This window comes from Mirounga angustirostris, unplaced genomic scaffold, assembly GCF_029215605.1.
Source record: "Mirounga angustirostris isolate CCGP_5_RB_7025 unplaced genomic scaffold, mMirAng1.0.hap1 SCAF_1, whole genome shotgun sequence".
In the NCBI taxonomy this organism is placed as follows: domain Eukaryota; kingdom Metazoa; phylum Chordata; class Mammalia; order Carnivora; family Phocidae; genus Mirounga; species Mirounga angustirostris.
In genome coordinates, this window is record NW_026991709.1 from 14,976,027 (window position 1) to 14,991,721 (window position 15,695).

Consider the following 15,695-nt stretch of genomic DNA (forward strand, 5'->3'; position numbering starts at 1 on the left):
TGAGGGCTCCACCCTCATGATGGGATTAGTGTCCTTATTAGAAAAGAACGTGGAACTCTCTCTCTTTCTCTCTTTCACTGCCAGAAAGAGCAAGGAAATGGCCATTTGCAAACCAGAAAAAAAAAAAAAAAAAGCCTCCCCCCAGAACTCCACCAGCTGGTCCCCTGATTTCAGACTTCCCAGCATCCAGAGCTGGGAAAAATTAATTTCTGTTATTTAAGCTCCCAGTCTATTGTATTTTGTTAAAGCAACCTGAAGTGACTAAGACACTAGATAATTAGTATACAGGAAGGAGTTCATAGAGCAATTAACTATAAACCATAGAGGGGGCAAATATGGAGGGAACTGCTAATGGATACAGGCCTTTGAGAACACAGAACATGAACAGCTGGTCATCATGAAGGACAAATAGCTCAAGAACATGTAGCAATGCACAATATTTTTTTGGGAACCACATACAAAGAGATCTATTGATATGTTCACTTGTTTTCTCAGGACAAGATGATCAGCCAAGTACAGTTAATTAACCGTGAAAAATAATTAAAAATAAATACAGGTTGAAACTGTCAACACAACAGAGAAAAATAAATACAAAAGCAAATCCAGAAAACAATAGAAATTGGCAACTGCTTGATTGGCAGAAGCAAAGATTATTTCAAGTAGTGATAAGAATTAATAGAAACCCCAGACTAAAGAATTGTTGGTTAAAGATTAATTGCTGTAGAAATAAGGATGACAAAACCAAGTTCAGTCTGATAGTGACACTGTGTGTTATCGTTTATAAAGGGAAAGCATTCGCATGTGTTATGTAGTTATCAGGGCTGAATTTAATTTAGTAAATTTAATTGCTAAACTTAAATCATGCTTCTGATAATATAGACAAAAGGGAGATCTCCAGAGAGTGAAGACAGTGGGTCAACATGAGCATGCTTTTCTTTCACAGCTTCTTGGTGTCTTTCGCTTCTTTCGTAGAAATGGAAGTACAGATTATAGAACTATCTGTGTTGGTTGCTCTGCAGTTCTGAACTTAAGAACAGCAAAAATGTTATCAATGTGTTTATTCTCCAACCATCACTGCTTTCTGAATTTCGCAGGCAAGTTAGTCATTTCGTAGAGACATAATATTATAGAAAAGCAGGTAAGCAGTTAACTCGACTGTTTAATCTCTGAATTTAGGCCTTTCTGTCCCTGGCAAACTTGGTATTGCCAGTTTTCTCTGTCTTTCTCATTTCCTATGACCTTTAGAGCACAATTATTTCAAAATATCATGGGGTTAGCTGGATCACTGTGTGATAAGAAACCTATCTGGATGCCCTGGGCTAGTTTCTGCTAGGACAAGCTACCTCTATAATTATTCTAATGTGAACCCAGGGTTGGTTTCTCATTCTGATCCTAATCTTCTGGCCAGGACAATTTCAGTGGTAGAGTACTAATATTTTTGAAATGAGAAAAATATTTTTTGTGAAGTAAGGTCCAGGTTCAGCTCAATGCTTAAGGAAGGAGAGTTTTGATAGTACGCGAAGTCAACGGGTCCATTGGTGTGAGCCTGGGAAGCAGCTCCTATGAAGCTCATGTATGTAATTTCCTGTTCCTGTCTCAAGTTTTCCCATTTTTATGGGGATATTCAGCTCTATCTTAACAGAGCTCCTAAAAATATGTCACATGTGAATTTAAAAAAAGAAATTTTGAGTTGATTCCCTACATGTGTGTATATATATATATATATATATGTGTGTATATGTGTGTGTATAATATTTATGTAATTTATATTTAGTCATTGGTTCAACCAGCTATGCCACTCCTTTTCCCAGATTGGCAATTAAAGACAAAAATTAATCTGCTGTTTTGATTTCAACTGTTTTACTGTGGATGACAGATTATTTTTCCAAGATCAACCTATTTCCCTCTCCATCACAAATCTGTAACCGATACAAGCCTGAAGGAGAAAATGCTAGATAGTTCTGTCAGCATAAGGAACACCCTATAGTTTAGTCCTTAACAAGGCAACAAATGAGAAAATTATTGCAAATATCAAGTGTTAATTTCTTAACTTTCAACCTGTCCCCTCTAATAAATTAACAGTTTGGACTACTATCCATTTCTTTTGTTTTATTTGTTTTTCCAAAGACAGTTCACTCTGGCATCTTCCTCTTCCCCTCCCTACCGTGTACCACTTTTGTTTCCATAACCTCTGCAAACTACTCAAGATTTTTTGAAACCATTAAAATTTTAAAGTTTAATAAGTGAGCAAGAAACGCCTTCCCCCATACTCAGAGTTCAGGTCATACAAGGAAGCAGGGAAGAAGTAAAATTGTAAAGAAAAGACTGTTTTTATGATGTAAAGATAAGATTAAAGTACAGCTCAAAATTTGAAAAGATTTGAAAAGGAAAGGCACTCCAGTGGATATCCGGGGAAAATTGCTAGTGGAGTTTACCAAATCAACACGCATGTTTATTTCTGCACCACCACTGTCAACACCATTATTTTGAGAAGAAACAGTCCAAATTGCTTTACATTTAGGGGCTTCTATCTCCCCCTACAGACATGGTATTAAAGACCAGTTTAGTCAATACGTAGTACAATTCAATTCAAGAACACAGTCACCTTATCCTGTAAATATTTCATATAGAAATATCAGCCATTACATAGACCCAGGGCTCTTGTACTATCTACAGAATTCGAGTTCCTCCAGTCTAGGAAGACAGAGCAGCAAAGATAGAGCCACAAAAGAAGATAGATTTGTAAATCACTTCATTGCTTGTTATCACGCATGCTTGCTACGTAAGAAGATCATATGGATTAATTTATTGTTTCTGTGACTGTTTCTCTTATAAATCAAGATTATCAGGAAAGTACCAATCAAATAGTTTTTCTGGTTCAAAAGAGAACAATATGTGTTTGGTACCATGGAGGAGAACAACCTTTATATTTAATTACTTTCGTCTTATTTTGTCCTCGGTGTGATCAGTTCCCTGATTTCACCACAGTCAAGCTTGCTTTGAAATTGTAGACACAATTAAATCAACCACTCAGATCACATGTGTCCTAAAGAATGTGGTTTCCCAGGTATGAGCAATCTATCAATCCCCTACTCTCCTTTCACTTTGGCATTCTGACAGTCCTAACCAATTTCTTAGGCAGATTATTTTATTTTATGCCTTGGTCACAGAAGCTCTTATAAAGAGTTTCAGAATTGCCTGTACAAAGTACACCTTTGATGTTGCAAGAGATTGGTGCATTTCTTGATGATTGTGCAAACACTCGTAATTGTGCCTGCAGGTAAACATATTGCTGTCTTCTTGGAAAACTGAGAACTACAAAGAATGTTTATGTGCAGGTCCAGTCGTTCCAAGTATCTCTTGTCGGTTTAGACACACCTGGGTTACCATCCCCCTCTTATTGGCTGAGAAAGTTGCCCCACCTGATTTGTAAGTTTACCTGTCCTAGTGAATGGGGGGGGGGGGGGGGCGGCGGTGGCACTTCAGCCAGCCAACACTGGATTTAATCCAGCTAGAAGTAGCAAAGCAGCTCTGAAAAACCACTGGGCTCTGAGTTCATTACTACAGGAAAACTGTTCTCTCCTGAGGCACAGAGAAACTTGCTCCTACCGGCTCAGGAGTTTGGTGGGATAAAACCCATCCAGGAGGACAATGGCTACCTATGCCCTGCAAATCGCTGGACTGGTGCTTGGTGGTGTTGGCATGGTGGGCACGCTAGCTGTCACCATCATGCCTCAGTGGAGAGTGTCTGCCTTCATCGGAAGCAACATTGTGGTTTTTGAAAACTTCTGGGAAGGACTGTGGATGAATTGCGTGAGGCAAGCTAACATCAGGATGCAATGCAAAGTCTATGATTCCCTGTTGGCTCTCTCTCCAGACCTACAGGCATCCAGAGGGCTGATGTGTGCTGCCTCTGTGCTCTCCTTCCTGGCTTTCATGACCGCTGTCCTGGGCATGAAATGCACCAGGTGCACTGGGGACGACGAGAAAGTGAAGGGTCACATCTTGCTAACGGCTGGGATCATCTTCATCGTCACAGGCATCCTGGTGCTCATCCCGGTGAGCTGGGTTGCCAATTCCATCATCAGAGAGTTCTACAACCCGATAGTGGAGACTGCCCAAAAGCACGAGCTTGGAGATGCTCTCTACATAGGCTGGACCACGGCGCTGGTGCTGATCGCTGGAGGGGCACTGTTCTGCTGTGTTTCCTGTTACAGTGAAAAGAGCCGAAGCTACAGATACTCTGTCCCTTCCCATCGCACAACCCAGAAAAGCTATCACATGGAAAAGAAGTCACCGAGCGTGTACTCCAGAAGTCAGTATGTGTAGTTGGGTCTAGTTTCTAACTTTACTGATAAAGCCAGCAAATGGCTGAAATGCCCACTGTTTTCTAAAAATGGAACCCAAAGGAACATTGATTTGCCATTCTTAATTGCCTAACATTAATTACAGGAACTGAGCATTGGCTATTTATGATTCTATAAGCTATTTCGCAGAATGAGATATTACACCCAGTGCTTTGATTGTTCTAGGAAGTGCAATAATATGTTTTCTAAAATGATTCATGCATCTTTTCCTTTCACCAGTTACTTCAAAACGACATTGTTAAAGGCTGTATTATTTTACAGCTGTGATTTCTCTATGACACAGCATTATGTATATAGATCAGCATGATGTTTATATCTCACATAAATAGAGACAGGCTTACAGGGTTCTATTTTAAATGAAATACTGATTCAATACACTGAATAAATAAAATCCAACAACTATTGCTTTTCAGGGGAGTCGGGGAAAAGATTGAAGAATGTTAATATTAATTGTGTAAAAACAGCTTAGTGATTAACGTGCTCGATTTATAACAAAGGTTAAAATGAAGGCTTTAATCAGCAGCGTAAAGGAAAATAAATGGCTTTCTGATATCTTGTTTTTCAACCTAGAAGTTAGAAATCCTAACTCCTTTATCCTCTTTCCCCAGAGGCCTTTCTTTTCTTGTATATTAAATGAACATCTTTTAGAAGGCAGATATTTTGTCAAGGGGCTTTGCATTCAAACTGCTTTTCCAGGGCTATACTAAGAAGAAAGATAAAACCATAGTCTAAGAAACATTAAAGACTTCAGGAAAGTGAATTTTTCTTTTTCCTCTGAAGTTTTTATGGTCAGGGAAGGATACATTTTGACAAGAAATCATGTATGTACGTGAATATTTTCGTAACTATTTGAATATAGACTTTGGGTTTTTATTAATATAAATAACAGGATAGGACAATAATATGTCTTAGTTTTTAGTTGCTTACCAAAAAACAAAAACAATTTATTCTTTGTATACTCTATCTGCTCCTAAGATATCGGTAGATACTGAGTTCAAATTGTCATTTCAATCCCATCAAAAGTAAATATTTTACTTATTCCATTTTTTATTCAGTCTTACTAAGGTATAGAGAAATACTATATCTTTGTGTTTCCCCCAAACCTGATGCAACTGATAATTCACTTTGAAAGTTTGTATCCATATTTTTCTAGCTTAAATGACTATATATATATATATATATATGTATGTGCTTTATGTCCTTTATATTAATAAATTGTGCCTTTTATATAAATTTGATATTTTTTCATTCTTTTTTTTGTTTATTAACTTGTGAAGAGTTTTTAAAATCCTGATATTTTTAGCTTTCCAATTTTAAAAAGAGGCCACATTTTAAATATAAAGTTAGATTCAGCATTAATTTTTGAGAATATAAAATACTACATATTATTTAACAACATTATTCCTTATAATCATTGCATCCATACACTAATATTTGACGCGGACAATGTATTTGTAATTATTAAGATAGTGCTGTAGGGTCCAACAAATCTATATACTATAAATATGTATGTTTAAGCCATTTCTATTAAACTACTGTTAAGCCATTTCTATAAAAGCTTTCCATAGCTAAAGAAGTTTCTACTTCTGAGAAATAACATTAATTAATACTAGTGGCTAATGTTTTAGGGGCACATATTATATGCTAGGACCTCTACTGCTTTATATGAATTATATCACTAACGATCATCACAGATGAGGACACATGGGGACAGTTCAGTGATGACCTAATAGAGGCAGGGGAAAGAAAAGGACCATCTGACTTCATAGCTCATGCTCTTTCTTTTCAGGGAAAGTAGATTTTCTTTAGGAGCGTTCAGTTTATCAACTAATCTTTGTATGTGGAAATGACCTGCTTCACTAGTATTAGTTGGGAAAACTTTCAGTGTTTTTTGTTTTGTTCTGTTTTTTGGGGGTTGGTGATTTTGCAAGAGCTAAGTGCTAATTTATCCTAGGAAGGCTTGCCCCCTTGGGTTGCACCATTCATGAGAGCAGAAAGTAGGGAAAACTGAGTGCCTTGGAGAAATAATCCAATCTTCTAAATACCGGTCAAACATCCTCTTTACCTAGAAAGCTCTCTGGAAAGCCCCAAATTCAATTTTTATTTTCCCCTTCTTTTCTCTACAACAGAATTATAACCCTGCTAGTTTTTCTTTGTCACCACCTCTTGAGTACCTCTGAAATCTTTCTCCAACTTTCCACACTTCCTGTCACCTCAGCTCTTTGCCTGCCTGGTTGAAAAAGCCTTCCAGACTTGTGTCACGACCAGCAGGATCTTCTTGTCCCAGCCCCCCACCACGATCCTATCTCAGTTCTTCCTAAAATGCATCTCAACCCCCATAATCCTTGTAGGAATGCTCCACAGGCAGAAAGGAGGTAGACATGTCTTAGTGGATGATAACTATGGGGAGGGAGACAAAATGTATCACACAGTCCACTGGCATATAACCAGTATGATTACAATTACGAAGCCAATGTCCAGACACTAGAATAATTCACATGCCAAAGGGCTTCTTCAATATCTTGAAAGAGAAGCACTGGAATTGGGAAATGACTTGCTTAGTAGCACATTATGTACAAGAGGACATTTTATAATGTTGTTTTATAATGTAGTTTTATGGAGAAACAAGGTGACGTGATGGAAAGAACACAGAGGATGTAGTTTTATAACCTGACCTTAGGGCTGGGTGGTTTTTTTTTTGTTTTACTCCTTGTTTTTCACTGTACTACTTGCTACCCCACCAGGAACCCCTTTCACTGATTCCGTATTCAAAAGGACTCTCTCATGCACTGCTGAAAGAGTCATTAGGCTGCACCATGCTGAGTTTCAGGAATTCAGGGATGTTTTTGTTTTGAAGGAATCTATGATCTAATAATAAGAGGCAAGAGCAAGAATTGTAGCCTTCACTGCATGCCTACCACGTGCTTGGTGCTTTTCTTTCTCTACCATATCAAACTAACAATTCTGTGAATTACATATGAGACCATGAGAACACTGTGTCTCAGATTATGTTATATATAACATCATATATACATACATGTGTATTTGTGTGTGTGTGTGTGTGTGTATATATATATATATATATATATATATATATATATATATATATATATATTCAAGAGCCTGTGTTCTTCCTACTGCAATATTGTCCAAAGACATCCCTTCCAGAGTAAACTCTGTGAACAGTAGGTGTGATCTCACCACCTCATCTCCTAGGCTCCCTATACCTCCCTGGTCACAGTACCCTTTCCCCCTGACCCCAGGGTAGACCTCACCATCAGTTTTTGCTACACTTTTATTCCCTTTCTCCCCTGTCTTAAACTCTACAGGATTTGCTGCTTCTTAGTTTCTGACATCCATCATTTTTTTTTCCCTTGGAATATATTGTATTTTTCTAGACCCCTGTCATAGGTCTCGTATTTCAAATTCTCCAGGCCTTCTTTGTTGTCCTGAGAAGGACTCCCAGAGCTGCCTGGATCCCTGCGACCCCTCCTTCCAGCCCTGACCCCACTCCCTCCATGTGCAACGCAGGGCAGCAGCTGGGACCCAGCCAAAAGGCAGAGCCCAGAGGCCTGCTTTCTTGCAGATCTTCAGGCTCTGCCAGATTCTAAGAGGAAAGAGCAGGGAAGCATTCAACGCTGAGAATAGTGAGAAGGCAGGGATCACTTCAGGCCAGGCCTGAAGCTCTGTGCTGGGGGTGAGGGAGCCAAAGGGAGACCTGTAGGTTCTGCCTGCCTCACAAATAGTCCTAGGAGGAGGGAGACATTTGTACTCCTGTGTCTTCAAGGGGGATAACTTCAGAGGTCAGAAAAACTATGGGAGGCCCACACAGGGACTGGGTTCCCTCTTATTCTGGGGCCTGGGAGAGTGAGGATACTGAGGGCTGGGAGCTCAGAGGTGACTTTGCAGGGCCCCAGCAGGGAGATGGCAACTTTCAGGTCACTAGGTCACCAGCCAACAATGAGGGCTCCTGCCATGCTACAGTGTGCTGTGGCTGATTATGGCAACTTAACTTCCACAAGGAAAAGAGATGCTAGAATCCTGTACAGAGTTCAACAGCCAGCAAAAGGAAGTGTGGGCTGAATGCTCATAACTGGCAGGCAACCTTTGAGGAAATAGACCTGCTGGGAAAGAGAGGACATCTTACACAAACAAACAAATACCTATAAGAGCCTAAAGTAGATCCAATTTCAGGATTAAAAGGCTTCTTGTTACTTGAATAATATAGTTCCCACATTTAAAAAATCTGCAAGAAACGGAGAGTTGAGGGGAGTCAATGCTGAAGTAAGAATTGGATGTTTGGAAGACCAAGTAGAAGACAAGCTCATAACACAGAGCAAACAGAGGAAAAGATGCAATTCATGAGGAAAAATAGAGGACTCTGAGAACAAATTCAAGGACCTAAAGAGCAAATTTGGAGAGAAGAATAAAGACCAGATGGAAGGAGGAGCAGTCCTTTGACATGAAAAATCAGTATTTAAAATGAAAGGCTCAAACTCGCAGATAGAAAGAGCTCTTTGAGGTCCTGGGAAAACTAAAAAGAAAGTTCGTAGTTAAATTCTTAAAGTGACAACAAAACAAAACAAAAACAAACAAACAAAAAACCCAAGTATGCACGATTTCACCAACCATAAGAAATTACTTAATAACAGTAACAAAAAAAAAAAATCATACTTGCACCCAATATTTCCACCACAAACCTAGAAGCTAGATTGTGGATTACTAAGTAAAGGCCATGGGAGAGCAAATCCCCAACCTAAGGAGTCTACTCCCAGGAAGAACCGCATTCTTCTGTGAGTAAGAGAGAAAGGCATTTTGTGGCTAGTCTAGGATCTAGCAACTCTATTCTTCCTAAAGCTAATCTGAAGCCAATACTAAAGCAATGAATGGTGGAGGTCACTGCAAGGAAGGCAACATGGAAAGGAGGGGAGCTTTGGTCAGCCATGACTCGTGCAATAAACAGAAGGAATTGGCTGGTCCCAGAACTGGGAGGAACATTTGCTCCAGGAAACTACTACAAATATGTCACCATTGGCGCTCAAGTTCAGAAGCACTGCCTTCCCCATCCTGCAGATAACTGGACTCCTTTAGCATGGAAAACAGAAGAATACAAAGTCATCTAATGGTCCAGCCTCAGAGTTCTTTTTTCTTCTGATCTTCTGCTCCAGGCTCCACAGAGTCCATATTCTAGCCCATCAGGCTCCATGTCATTTCTTTGCCACCCAGGAATTCTTTACCCAAGACCTTGATTGTCTGCAATGCCCTCATCATCCTTTATCATCAGAGATGGTTGAGCCCTTGAGCTGTTATCCTGGATTCCTTTGGCTTCGCCCATGCACCCCCTGTGCCAGGCCAGCCCAGTGTCAGCCGGGTCCTGCTCTAAGACAGATGTGTACCAGCTGGCCTGCCTCTCCACCTGGAAAGCAAGCTTAGTTTTTCTTAGACTAAGAGCTCTGTGGGTCCCCCTCCTAGTCCCTCAAATCACTGTGGATCATAAATCTTCTTTGCCCTATATTGCTTAATCCCATTGTCTGCCCCTTTCCCCGACTCTTCTTCATATGCCAATAAATGCATATGAATGTATTTGAGACAGAAAGAAACTTTTATAAAAATACAAAAAAATCAGGAGAAAAAATATTCCATTTAAAAATGCAGAAAAAATAATATTCCATTGTAAAAAAAAATAGAGAAAAGAAATACTGCATTCAAAAAATGCAGTGAAAAAAGACAAAAAAATCTAAATTGAACATTTTCCTGATTCAGGAAAGAATTTATACAGTCCTTCTTAGCAATGGGCTAAGAGAAAAATTGGCTTTTCTTGTTTTACTTTTAATTTTTTAAAAGATAGGATAAATTTTACTAGCAGGCAGCAAAACAAAACAAATAGGAAAACCATCCATGTACCCACCTATTTCTTACTTGGCTTTTCTCCAGATACCCCATCTTCTTCCTTAACTACAAGTCTCTAAAATCATTAACTTTGTTCCTATCTTTGGTTATTTTTTGCATTTTGCAATTGATATGTGTGTGTGGGGGGGGTGGTGGGAAGGAAGAAAGCCCATGGTTGAAGACTTTTTTCTTTGTTTTTGTCTGCAAGCTAGTAAGAATATACTTGTGCAAGAACTGTAAATGAATCTTTCTACCTCTCTCTCTTATTTTTTTCTGAATTGGACCAGCTTTCTTATGCTTTTATCCCCCTCAGAGTAGAAATACAGGTAGATACCTTGAGATCCTCTTTGAAGAGGGTACTGTGATTTATTAGATGCTAAATTGTAGAAATGCTTTAGAAATTAAACTGCCCTCCAGCTTTAAAGCAGAGAAGCCTTCTGAAGGCAACGAAGCCTAATCTTACAGCCCAACTGTGGTCCAACACTGAATCTTGATACAATGCTTTTACATTTATCAAAGGGATAATGAAAAGAGAAAAAAAAAAAGATTTAGCGTTGGGCTCCATTCTGGTTATTTCTTACTAAATGACAAACTGTCCCAGAACTTGGTGGCTTAAAACAATAACTGTTTAATATATCATGATTTTGTAGGTTAGAAATCCCAGCAGGGCTAGCTGGCCTATAGACTGACCACAGCTGGTAGCTTGGGTCCAAAGAGCCCATGACGACAATTTCCCTCACTGCCTAGCACTTGGCAATGATGTCTGAAAGTCTGGACTCAAATGGACCCCTCTTCTTGTACATGTGGTTTTAGGGCTTCTTCACCATCTCTTTCCAGCAAGGTAGTCAGACACCGAGCATGGTGGATGGGAGCTCTCAGGATCCAAGGGAAAGAAACAATACTTTTGATAGGCCTGGCATAGTTTTCACCATTTGCAATTGGTCAAAGGCGTCACGGGTCAAAGAGAGGGAAAATAAACTCTATTGTACAAAGGGAGGACGGCCAAAGAACACAGACCATCTTCAATCCACTCTAGGTCCAAGTGAGATTTTAAGAATTGAAAGAGAATTTTTTCTTTCCAATGGACTCACTTCATGAAACACAGGCACAATTTAAATGGTGTCTTGTATTTTAAATTAGATAAAAGGAAACATGTTTTCTATTGGACAAAAGCAGGTGTAAGGACAAATATGAATTAAAAATAAGAGGCTTATTTCTTCCTGTTGAAAATAAAGGAGGAGATTTCGCTCGAATCCTTTTTCTTAGAGCATTTGCTTTAGAAAACGTGTAAGTGCTTTCTCCTTTCTTTGAAATGTATATAAATCCTTTAAGTACTAGACAGGACTTCTGTCAGCTTTGTGATCCAGGAATGTTTTTCTGTAGGACTTGGGAGCTCTCCCTTTTAAATGTAAGCACGAGGGGAGACAGCACCCCATCTCTGGTTTTTGTGGGAGTGTAAGTCTTGTGCCAAGTTGCAAAATGATTAATCATAAAAATATGAGAAGTTTGTTTTTCTTCTGAATAAAGTCATTAGCTAACATAGATGATCACCTTAATTACCAGGCAAATTTGGGATGAACTCTGTGTGAGAAAGGTGTTGTCAAGTCCTTTTGCTTGAGGAATAGCTGTTTATCTCGAAAACATGTATGTAGTGGGTCGTATCCACCTGACTATGTAAAAAGGTGATCTTTCTTTCTGTCTTTGTAATCCTTTAGCAGATCGCCTGTCATGCACATCACATTCTGATTTAATGCTTATTCAATAATGAGGGGCGCCTGGGTGGCTTAGTCGGTTAAGCATCTGCCTTCGGCTGTGGTCATGATCCCGGGGTCCTGGGATCGAGCCCCGCATCGGGTTCCCTGCTCAGCAGGTAGCCTGCTTCTCCCTCTCCCTTTGCCCTTCCCCCTGCTCATGTGCACACACTCTCTCTCTTAAATAAATAAATAAAAATCTTAAAAAAAATGCTTATTCAATAATGAAACTGATTTTGGGGCACCTGGGTGGCTCAGCCGGTTAAGCGCCTGACTCTTGATTTTGGCTCAGGTCATGATCTCAGCACAGTCTGCGTGTGACTTTCTCTCTCCCTCTCCCCACCCTCTCCACTCACACACGTGTGCTCACTCTCTCTAAAATAATAATAATAATAAATAATAATAATAATGAAATTGATTTCTTTCCCTACTACGTTTGTGGAAAAGTTTCTGGGTGGGAAAATTTTGTTTTTAATTACATTTCCCCAACATAAGCCATGATAAGAAAAAAACACAGATGAGAAAAATTTCCATAATCTAGAAATTTATGCCTGGTAATAATCAGAGATGTTTCCAAATGTTTTGCAAATGGACGTAGAAGCCCTACTTACAATGATGGAAATTGGAAACAATCTAAGTGATCCACAGAGAGAGGTTATATAAGAGATGGTGAGCCTGTCCATGCAATTGTATATTTTCCTGCTACCGAGGAATCCTTAATGACATACATATTGTTTCTCATATAATGTTATGAAAATAGAATAAAACCAGTTTTAAAATTCCATACTGGGCACCTGGGTGGCTCAGTCGTTAAGCGTCTGCCTTTGGCTCAAGTCATGATCCCAGGGCCCTGGGATCGAGTCCCACATCGGGCTCCCTGCTCGGAAGGAAGCCTGCTTCTCCCTCTCCTACTCCCCCTGCTTGTGTTCCCTCTCTCGCTGTGTCTCTCTCTGTCAAATAAATAAATAAAATCTTAAAAATAAATAAAATAAAATAAAATAAAATAAAATTCCATACTCACCACAACCATGATTAAATCTCTCTCTCTCTGTCTCTCATATACACACACACAGATACACACAAACAAACAGCTAGGAAAAATTGATTGAAATGTAAACTTATATGTGATTACTTTCTTTTAAATATTTTCTGTGCTTACATTTAAAAAAAAAAAGATTTTATTTATTTGAGAGAGAGAGAGAACGAGACAGAGAGAGAGAAAGTGCACCTGCACATTAATGAGTGGAGGGAGGGGTAGGGGAAGAGGGAGAAGCAGACTCCCCTGCTGAGCAAGGAGCCCGATGTGGGGCTCGATTCCCAGGACCCCAGGATCATGACCTGAGCCAAAGGCAGACGTTTAACCAACTGAGCCACCCAGGAACCCCTGTACTTTCATTTTCTAATGAACAAGTATTTTCATGGTGAAAAATAAATAAATAAACTTATAAATGAGTACATTTTAAGGCTAGAAGTATACAGAAAACAGTAGGTGATTAACTTGGCAGAAAATCAAAACAGAACTGTGGTGGAAACGGATTAGGAAAGATCATTAAACTCTGAGGAAAATCATAAAACTATGGGGAAAGGTGATGACAAATGACAAAACAGAATACGAAATGATGGGTGGATAGGAAAACAAAAGGAAGAATCAAAGCACATTTTTCCAGACCTGTGGAAAGAAAGACTTGTGAAGGAAAACCAGCCAGTTTACAATGTTTCAAGCAAAATTAATAATGTTAAGTGAAGAATAAGTCTGATAAAGCATTTTGGAAATACCTAAATTAAAAAAAAAAAAATGGTCCAATCAAATGAACTATAAGGTGTATGTTCGAGTTCTACCCTTAAACAATAGCAAATAGTTTTTGTTCCATTCTGTCGTTTGACTTTGACTTTGGCATTTAATCCTTTAAACTGTCTTATTCTGTAGAGAGAATTCACTTCTTTTTAGCATGGTAACAGGTAAATATAAACGTTTAAATTTCCAAGTAGCTAATTTTTTAAGCTCCATTTGTTAAAAAATCCATTCCCTGTCGTTTGCTGATGCATTATTTATCAAGTAGTAAATGCATACATGTCTCACTGTCTGTTTCTGGGCTATTTATTCTGCTTCATTGATCTCTGGATCTTTTAAAAGTAGATTATCACTAATTGATATAAAGACTGGTAGTTTCATCAAGTCTGTGGATACTTGTCTTAAATATACTTCAGTTCTACTGACTTCTTAACGGAAATACTTTCACAGGGTGCTTGCCCCAATTCACTGCACAATAAACACCAAGAAGGAGAAAATGTGTTAATAATGAGGAGACCAGATCAAATCGTTTTTTTGTGTTTGTTTGTTTTTGTTGTTGTTGTCTTTTTTAACAACTGTGACAGGGACTCTCAGTTAGTGTCTTGCTCCCATCTATTCTTTCCAATTTCAAAATCCACTGTGACATAAGAGCAGTTTGGGTTTAGAACACAGTTGGCAATATTCAGTTGGAGAGGGCTTTTATAAATCAAGGTTTAATCAGAAAGCCTTCTACCAAAAATCTATCAGGCTCGATGTAGAAGACTAGAACCTCATTTAAGAAGTCAGGATTCTAATGCTTTCTCCAACTAACTGTGTAAATTTGAGCAATGTATCTAACTAGTTCTTGAATCTGCTTCTTCACTGCTAACATAAAGACTAATGAGGTAGACTAGATGACACATTAGAACTCAATCAATCTCTAAAATTGTGAATTTTGAGGGGCTGGTATCAGGTTCAAAAATACAGATGTCACTTTATTTTTGCCAATGGCCCTAAGAAGTCATTTTAGTGCTATTTTGGAACCCAAATCTTCCTATGCTATTTGCTCTCATTTATGTCTGCCCACACTGATAATCTGGAGACTTAATCCAAGAAAAATTCTATACTAGATTTGTCAAGGCTTACCGACAGGTAAGGTATCTACGACTATGGCCATAGTACACAGTGTAGGATACATGGATCTCTGACAACCAATAACGATCCTTTATGTTTCCTTTCCTTTGGTGCCTGGAGAAGGTTTTCAGTATCTGCATAACATTTACACAAGAGCCAAGTTAATAAATGATAAAAGAAATTGCTGGATTTTGTTTATACAGCTCAAGTAGCTAAGTGGTAAACCCAGAAAGCAGCAAATGTTTATTGAAAACCTATTATACAAGCACTAGTCTTTTAATAGTGAATCTTTTGAAACCTGTTAAACTGAGAACCTATCCAGAAGCATCAATTTGTGATTGTCATGTCTTCGACAGACCCCAATACACTGGGATTACTATGAAGTCTGTCTGAATCACTGGGTAGCATGAAATTGGTCTACCATCTCAGTGTACATGACCTTGGGTCTCAAGCACATGGCGTCACAAATTCCTTGATAACGGAGGACTGTGTTTACCATGTGCTGTTTGAAAATAAACCTTGGATTAATTCAGACCAAAGTTCTGTGATGAGGTTCCTTGAATCTAGAGCCTGAAATCCAAAACCCACCCATTCTTATTGTTTTGCATTCAAAATCAATTTGTTAACTGGTTCTGTTTCTGATTACATATATCATATGTATGTATATATAATATATGAAATTTTATGTAGTGCTTTCCATTTAAAAATTTAGCCATATACCATCCAAAACTCCACCCCGAAGAGATAAGAGCATAAGGGAGTGGAGGAGTGCACACAAATGTA

General features: G+C 38.7%; 1 protein-coding gene across 1 annotated transcript; it reads left to right on the top strand.

Moving 5' to 3' along the window:
- The first annotated feature begins 3,651 nt into the window (after nucleotides 1-3,651).
- On the top strand, nucleotides 3,652-4,329 carry CLDN8 (claudin 8). The gene has a single exon (XM_045863607.1). The coding sequence runs from the start codon at nucleotides 3,652-3,654 to the stop codon at nucleotides 4,327-4,329; it is 678 nt and encodes a 225-aa protein (XP_045719563.1).
- The last annotated feature ends 11,366 nt before the right edge of the window (nucleotides 4,330-15,695 follow it).

Coding starts and splice junctions, on each gene's coding strand:
- CLDN8 (XM_045863607.1), top strand. CDS start 3,652: ATGGCTACCTATGCCCTGCAAATCGCTGGACTGGTGCTTGGTGGTGTT.